General features: G+C 42.0%; 1 protein-coding gene across 1 annotated transcript in view; it reads right to left on the reverse strand.

Moving 5' to 3' along the window:
• Window positions 1–8,723, reverse strand: part of DMGDH (dimethylglycine dehydrogenase) — a 92,995-nt gene that overhangs the window by 40,277 nt on the left and 43,995 nt on the right. The window contains exons 10-11 of the mRNA XM_025201399.1: window positions 2,909–3,039; window positions 572–789 (exon numbers count right to left, since the gene is read on the reverse strand). Coding sequence (XP_025057184.1) covers window positions 572–789; window positions 2,909–3,039 — 349 coding nt within the window. The remainder of the gene's footprint in view (window positions 1–571; window positions 790–2,908; window positions 3,040–8,723) is intronic.

Genomic DNA, 8,723 nt, shown 5'->3' on the forward strand with positions numbered 1-8,723 from the left:
GGGCTGCCAGGAAGCAAGTCCAACAGCTATTCCACCCCAGGTCTGCTGCGTACCCAGGGGTGGTGGGACCAGCCACACATGCCATGGCATGGGTCAAGCAGGGACAAGGGGCCTGCCACAGGCTGGACAAAATCCCTTGGTGGGCTGGATCTGGTTTGTGGGCCATATTTTGCCCACCTCTGGTCTATACCAAGAGAAAGAGGAGGGAAAAAACCAAAATGCTTATCAATTATGCTTACTTTTTCAAGGCATTTTACAGACACTAAGTCATTGGCAAACCAAAAAAAAATCTTGACATTTCCATCAACCAAAAAGGTTATCAGAATAGGCCTTTGTTTTGTTAAGAAAAAATATTTATACTTCTGGGGCATTTTATTTGTGGGCAGTCTTCTCAAATTTCATGGTACCTGACTAGAAAATGTTTGAAAAAAATCAGTGTACTAGGGTTTCTCTTATATAGAATTTGATAAACCAACTGCTTATTATATTCCTTTTGCAGTATAATTTGGGTCACACTAGTCAGTTTCCCAGTTGCCTTTAATCCTGACCATGTGGTTTGCCTACCTCTTACCTGTATAGGATATCCTTATAGCAGTAACATCAATGTCAGAAAACTTAAAATGTCTGGTCTGAAGAAACTTAAATGCGGCAGCACTAAGATCCTCAGTAGTCAGTTTTTGGAGGACCTTTCGTGCATATGGTCCTGCTACACCAAGTACTCCCATCTCATCTGTAATATTTTTAATTTCAACATTGTATCCACCTGCCTTTGACTCCTCTTCTATCCACCTACAAGAGAAGAACAACAATTGAATTAACCTTTTTTATTCCTGATATATACACACACACATATTATATATATAGTGATCAATACAATAATGCTAATTGCTATTAAAATTATTTGTTATTGTTATACATTTAATTGCTATTAAAATTATTTAATTAAAATTATTTGTTATTGTTATACATAGAGCCCCAGTCAAGGATCAGAGTATCTCATTGTGCTAGCTGCCGAACCCACAAGGTAGTGAAATCTTTATCCCAAAGAGTTTACTATTTAAGTATCCAATAACTCTAGAAAAGACCAGTGATCTAGAAGTTGTAGATATCAAGGATCCACCAGGTGTACAGAACAAAGCTTTAATCTAGCAATTACTGATTATTTATTTATTTACTATTAATCGTGAGGCCAAATATTTAGGACTTGTTCTGTGGGGAGCAGCTTCATATCAGTCTGACTGACTCTGAGGTCAATCAGGACAGCATATGTAAGAGATCAGAGTGGTTGCTCAGGCATTTCTCAAACAAACTGTGGAAATGTAGAAGAAAATAGTGTGCTTAAGCAAACAGTAAGGTATCTGGGGGTCACTGGCAGACATAGTCATTGTAACATACACTTGGAGTGGTTTCATAAGCCTTCTTAGAAAGTCTTCAGGAATAGCTGGGGGACCATACAAGGCTCTTAATTTTTTCATCAATAAGTATGTTGGGGCTGGTTGTACTCAACTTCAGTACCTAAATGTGAAAGCATTCTCACTGATTCCAGTTGAGCTGCTTACACAAAAAGACACTATTCACTTTGAAGGCATCAAATTGAAGTGCTCCATTCTTTAACTATTTTTAGGGATTAATTTTCAGTGAATTGCACATTTGCTTTCCCAGCAGAGATCCCTCTTTTGTTTTGTGTGTTTAGCCAGAATTAATGCAACTGACTTTGTTTGTAATGCACATATTGAAAGAATCAGTTTAATACACTCTTGCAATGTATTTCGGCCATTTTTTCTCCTGGAATGTTCTTTCTTTCTTTCAGTACCAAGGACGCATACAGCACTGCCCTAATATCAAGAAGACAGAACTAGTGGTATCGGAATCTGAACAAATGAACAAGTAGCACCAGTAGTATTGGCCTTAAAGGGTCACTAATTCTTTGTGCCATTTTATTTATTGTACAAGACAAAATACTCAAAAGAATAACCCCATTGTCTGTCAACATACAATTCAGAACAAGGCAACCAAAACAAACAGGAAATCAACATCTACTTATATTAAATAGTACAGGATTGCTGGACAGTTAGCTATACCTCTACTTTAATTCCCCTATACAACTGCTTATATTTCAGGGTTCAACTGAACTAAAAAGAGTAAAATGCAGACCCCTATGATATCAAAGATTGCACCTATAGTGTATGAAGAAAAAAACAAAGTACAGTAAGGTGTAAGTAGCTAGAGACTTAGCATGGAAAGCAACTGTCCATCTGCCCTATAGGATATGAAAACTAACCGGAGGGAGGGGTAAATAGCTGCAGTTTAGCGTTCATTTACCATGAGAGAAGAGCAAGTAGACAGGTGCTATGGAGCAGCTGCCCCATTTTAATTCTTAACTTTGTTTATTTGTCCACATGCTGTAGCTACTTATTTACTTTGGCTCAAGTACTAGTGTCCTTAGAAAGGCTGGACTCATATGAACTTCAAGGTTTTGCCTGAGTAATTATTGAGTAAGGGCTTCAGGATTTGCTTGTTAGGACAGACACACAAACAAGCTACCGCAAGGTAAGCAAGGACAGGGATTTACAGTGAATTGCCTGTTCTCTAGTAATTGCCTGGATACATGCTTTTGTGTGTCCCCTTCCCCCTCCCCCTCAGCTTAGCCCACAGTGAAAGAGGAGAAATGACCACAGGTTTGCTTTTGTTTACTATCGAGTAGCAATGTGCTCATGAGCAATTTTCACGCAGTAGCTGATGCACAGTAAATCCCTGCCTTTTCTTACTTCATGGAACCTGATTATGTACCCATGCCCATAGTGTAAAAACTTGTGTGGGGTTGTACATGAAAAGCAAGGGCTTTTTGGTGAGATCTTTTATTCCTGATATGACTAAGAGTATAAAGTGTATAAAAAGATGGACTTACCTCAGATCATGGAGTTCTGACCCGGAGCCAGTGATAAGCATAAACTCCCCTGGATATAGCTGAGAGACTGTTAACTCAGCATAAACTTTGCCTGTTGGTGTTAGCATGTGACTTATATTTGTGGTTCCCACCTACATAATAGAATTTATAATTATTTCAAGTGCAAAATATACTTTAATGCTTGAGCCTGTTGATACTTTATAGCGGCCCTCTTTTATGAATGAGTTTGTTTTATGCATTCTCCCGCTAAAGTTCTGTATCTCTGTGCTTGAATCAATATTTTTGGCGTGGATATGCTTTTATGGACAAAAACATTAGCACCTAAGTTGGGCCCACATGTGAAAGAACAGGGGGTATCCATGCCCATCTTTTATATGTTCATTTTTGTAGGTACAATTTATCTCCCATGTTTCAGTCTGCTCTCCCAAGAATGATCAGTCACTCAGCCAGATTTCAGATAATGAATGGCAGATGTAAAAATATTAATGAAGTTAATGTTCTTTTGGAGAACAGTCATTTTGTTAGTTATATAACATTAATAGTGTTTGCAAAATATTACAAATTATGTAGTTAAATATTCAAGGTCTGATTCCAGTTCTACTCTGTCACAACCCAGTAATTTTGGTGCCTCGGCATGATGGAATTTTCTTGCCACATGAGAGCCTCTTGCACAGTGAAGGTTTTTGCTGCGCAGAAGAACCTCGGTGCAAGAGACTTCCCGCCAATTTGCAGGATGCATTTCTTCCTTGCAGCACAGAAATGCACAGTGCAAAGAGTTCCCGCTATTCGAATGCAAATTTGTGTCCCGCTATTGGCCAGTTCTAAATTATTCACACGTGGCGGCTAGTAATTGGCTAGCTAGCCGTTTAAAATTCCGTGCGACTTCCGCCCAAGTCGAAGAACTTGAAGAACTTTAAGCACGCTGCAGAGTGCCTCTAAAGAGATCTGACTTGCGGCTAGCTGATCGATAGACTGATCACCTATCGATCTTTCTTCCCGTCGCCGAGCGCAATCCCAGACGTACCCTTTTCCCGCCAGCTTGATTTGTGAACGGATTAACTGGCCTGGGCCTCGCCAGCTGAAACAACCCACGTGGTTGTTCAGACGACCGGACCATCTGCGTCGCAACTACTGGCGGCGTAAGTAAACGTTTTTGCAATTATTAAACCTTGTCTGTCTCTCCATTCACCAGCCCGCCCTGACGAACGAGTAATTTCTAAATCACCTCGAGTCGGCTCTGGCCGTCCGAGACATGGCGACGAGGGTGGGATCTAAGGACACGGTGATGGAGATGAACCTGATCGGGTGCTGCCCCTGGCACACCGGGACCCGCCGCGTAGAGAATGCAAACGATCTATGGGCGCATATCGCTTACCACCAGGCGGTAGAAGGGGATGAAAGAAATATTGATGGCTACTTCTCCGTAAAGAGAGAAGAAGCAGTAGTGAAAGAATGGAGAACTAAGCTATCCCTCGGGGAGTTCGGATGCATAATGGGGAGCGACCAATCTGAATCCCTTTTAAAAGCAAACAGTCCACTGCTTTTTTTTCTTTTTTTTTCCTGAACACTTTCTCGGTTAATAAATATTTGGTAAGCAATGTTTATTAGGTGGGAAATAGGCATACCTGCTGTTCCTTTTGTCTTTTGTAATTTTTTTTTAATGTCCGGTGCACTCTGATCTATAAAAAATCATATTTATCACGCGAGCGTTTGATGTATCTTCCGGGTCCTCACGAGTATATTGTCTGAAAGTAGTGTAAATTTTTTCCAAGAAAGCACTCAGGGTTTTATTTGTCTCCTGTCGGACCTCATATATCTCACTAAAACTCTGAGGTTTTTTTATAGCATCTCTCAATCCTCGGGGGATATATTCTCGATAGGCGCGGATAGAGATCATATCTTGGTCTGGTTTTTAATCTGGCCCCTGGGTGGGAACATGATTGTCCCTATTTTTTTGCAAATTTTTTGCGGTAATTTTCTTTTCTACATACTCACGGGCTTTGTCTTTTATCATTCTCCTCTCCTCTGATGTCAACAGGATATCTAAAAGAGACTGAACATCTGCCCAGGTTGGGTTATGGGTTTTGAAAATTGTTTTAAACAGGTTTTGTATCTTTTCAGGATCTTTTTTTAAGCTGGGGGTATTGTTTTATCAATTATACAAATCTGATGTAGTGAAAGGAATGTGCTCAAAGATTTGACGGTAGGTTGGCTCCCCGTCATCTCCGAGAGGCCCAGGTACCACTTGTTCTCTTAGGGGAAATACCTTATTTCCCTTTTTATGGCCAGGATCAGATTCCCTGCGATGTTTTCCCTTAACCCCGGAGTCTGCTCTTAACTGTACTCTCCACCCACCTCCTGGGGTTATATCAGGAGAAATCGGGGAATCTGGAGATTGCCAAGCACCTGACGGCCAGGGTTGGTGCTGTTTTAGATTTTTAGGTCGGGGAGTGTTTTTAATCTCCGCCTCAGGGGTGGAAGAAGCAGGAAGAGCAGATGCCAGCGAGGAATCAGATGAATCAGGAGAAGGAGGGGGAAGAGGAAGAGAATACAGTAAAGGCAACAGAGGGGGAAGAGCCTCCGGCTCCGGACAGTCCAGGTCAGGATTTGCAGTTGGTCAAGTCACAGCCATCTCACAGACCCCAACCCCCTCCCCCAATCCACATTCCTCCAAAACCTTTCTATTTTTATAAAGAGACATAAACGCTTATGCATATAACAATTCCTCCCATTTACTATTTTGCCGGCAGAACAAAATCAATTGTAAGATGGTATTATAATTAACACTTTTCTCCGGAGGCCAATGTTCTTGATCATCTAGCTGATAGCGTGGCCACTCAGTTTTATAGAAGAATTTAGCTTTCTTCTTAGTCATAGGATCTCCACCAAACTCTGCCCAATGTCCCAATGCACAAGAGAGGGGGGTACATTTCCTAACCTTACTGTTAATAGTACCCATCTCAGGGCTGCCTTCCCGGTCCTGACCGTCCGACTTACCTGGGATCCAGGGATCTGTTCTTAGTCCTCGTCCTCACAGGGGAAAAATCACTGGTCTTGGACTCGGGCCAGACAGAATACTTACAGAGATAATCCCAGGCAGGCGTGCTGACGGTAGGCCTTATGCCCTTTCTACCCTCTCACCCAGGTGCCTGTTACTGATACTTTCACTCTATGACTTTGCACCGTTAGCCTACTGCCGCCTCAGCAATCCAGCTCCCCCTGAAACAAAAGTCTCACCGGGAAAAGAGATCCCGGGGCGCGCCTGACATTTGATAAGGAAGAGCTGTGTCTGGTCGTCAGCTAGTCCGGGCAAAGTTATCTAAGGCAGTCCCATCTGGGTCGCCAAAAACTGTTGAGCCCCAGCTCAAGTCTGGGATCGTGCCCGGTATGCAAAAGCCAATAAAGATACCAGGGGTGAAAGTATAAAGATTTATTGCTAGCAATACAAGGTGCAAGCGGAATAATTTCACGTAACAAGCACACAGATTCTTAATTCTAAGCATCTTTTATACAGGAGTATTGGACCTTCATAAGCATTCTTGTTTGCTAATTGGTTATAAGGGAGTGACGCAAGGAGTTCTTTACTGAGCATGTCTCTATACCTGTGTTTTAGCTATGTATCTCATTTCCATACATGTATGTTTCATTAGCATACTTTCTCCCCACCTAGGGGTGTGAATCTTAATATTTAAATCAGCTCTTTGCCCTACTCCACTAATTCTGTTTTTGTTTTCAAGTCTCCTTTATCTAAGACTGTCTTCTCCTTATCATTGCAATTGAGCATTAGTTACAGAACAGAGACTTTTGCTTGGGCTATGTGTAGTGGTTTCTAGGTCAAACCTAACATTTTCCCCCTCTGGAGCATTTTTAATTATTTTTATTATAATTGCTCCACTCAATTTGTTTCAACACAAACCTAGTATTCTCAGCTTTCTTCGTTTGTAAAATCATTTGATTCACCTTAGGTCTGAAGATAGATAAGACGACAGGTGAACATTGTATACATAGGATATTTGATTGGTCTTGTTACAAAGGATTCTTCTACCTTGGTTCAATTTGAAGCAATTATTAGTACAATTAACTATTAGGAAACATTCAGAAGCATTAGCTGTTGCCTGAACCCGTACGGAAAACATGTCTCTATTCTTCTCTTTTACAATAGTCCCCCACTTATATATATTCTGATATGTACTTTTCTTCTCTACATTCTTCAGCATAGTATAATTTTGTAAAATTTTTAAAGGGGTTGGTACTGCGATTAAGCATGAGGTAAAAACCAGGTGAGCATTGATCCCTCCCGCTAAGCAGAAGTCCGTTCTATTTAAAATTTCCCGGGCCAGATAAATCCAGACATTTTCCTGAGGGTCAAATTTTTGTTGTAAAAGGGTTTCCCCTCCTATAAGTAGGAGTGGACAGATCAGGGTGCCCCACAATAAAACCTTGAACAATTTCATAATAAGGCTTATAAAACTTAATCAAAGATTGTCAAATTATTCAAAGTTCCTTTCTTTTGAATAGGAATTTCAAGTCTCTTATTGGCTCCACCTTCCACTGTTCTCTGTCTCCGGTCCCGGAGTCTGCAGGGATTCCTTCTTGTTCTGGTCCAGCCACCGGCTTTAGGCGACTGGAATGTATCCAAGTCTTGATTCCTTCGAGCTTTGCGGCCGTCGGGGTCGTTAGAAGTACCCTATATGGGCCTTTCCATCTGGCTCGAAGTGGTTCCTCGTTCCAATCTTTCACAAGGACGTAACTCCCAGGTAATAATCGATTTCCCAGGGCAGGATACTGGTCCTGTGTCTGCAGCACGTCCCGTACCTGCTGATGGATGGAAGACAAAACAGAAACCAAGGACCATACATATTCTCTAATCATTCCCTCTCCTAAAACATGTAACTGTTGTTCAGTACCCATGGGCAGACTCAGAGGGTAAGGCTTACCATACATTATTTCAAACGGGCTTAATCCCAATTTAGAATGTGGTGCGACCCTTACTCGTAACAGGGCCAAGGGTAGGGCCTCTGGCCATTTGAGTCGAGCTTCTTGGCAAATCTTTGCAAGGTGTCTTTTTAAGGTCTGATTCATACGTTCCACCTTTCCACTGGACTGAGGTCTCCAAGGGGTGTGTAAATGCCAGCTGATTCCCAGGAACTCAGAAACCTTCTGAGTAATTTGTGCAATGAAATGTGGGCCATTGTCTGACCCTATTCCTTTTGGAAGTCCGAAGCGAGGTATGATTTCTCGTAGGAGTGTCTTGACTACCTCCCGGGCTTGGGCAGTCCGACATGGGAAGCACTCAACCCAATTAGAGAAAGTGTCCACAAAGACAAGGAGATATTTTATCTCTTGTTGCCGGGGCAACTCAGTAAAATCCACCTGCTATTCTTCTCCTGGCCCATTGCCTATTCTCTGATGTCCTGAAGTTTTTCTTCTCCCTCCTTATGGGTTATTTCTCTGGCAGACCTCACATGTCTCTGATACCTCCTTGGCAGCCTCTCTTAATCCCACTCTAGTTACATAGTAACTGATCCATCTTACCAGGGCCCTGGGTCCGTAGTGGGTACCATGATGAGTGCTCTTTACTACCACATGAACCCAGGCAGCTGGGATGATAATGCGGCCATCCCTTGCTACCAGCCACCCGTGCTCCCCCTTCTTTGCTTGAAACTCTTTTATCAATTGTTTGTCTCTCAGATTTGGCCTTGAAGAATAAACAGCTTCCAATGTTTGCAGGCAGTCATGTACAAGATCTGGTGTGTCAGCCATAGATGGCAGCAGTGTTGCTGGATTTACAGTGCGAAAAATGGCCAATTTTTTT

The sequence above is a fragment of the Alligator sinensis genome, unplaced genomic scaffold, assembly GCF_000455745.1.
Source record: "Alligator sinensis unplaced genomic scaffold, ASM45574v1 scaffold159_2, whole genome shotgun sequence".
NCBI classification, from domain to species: Eukaryota; Metazoa; Chordata; order Crocodylia; family Alligatoridae; genus Alligator; species Alligator sinensis.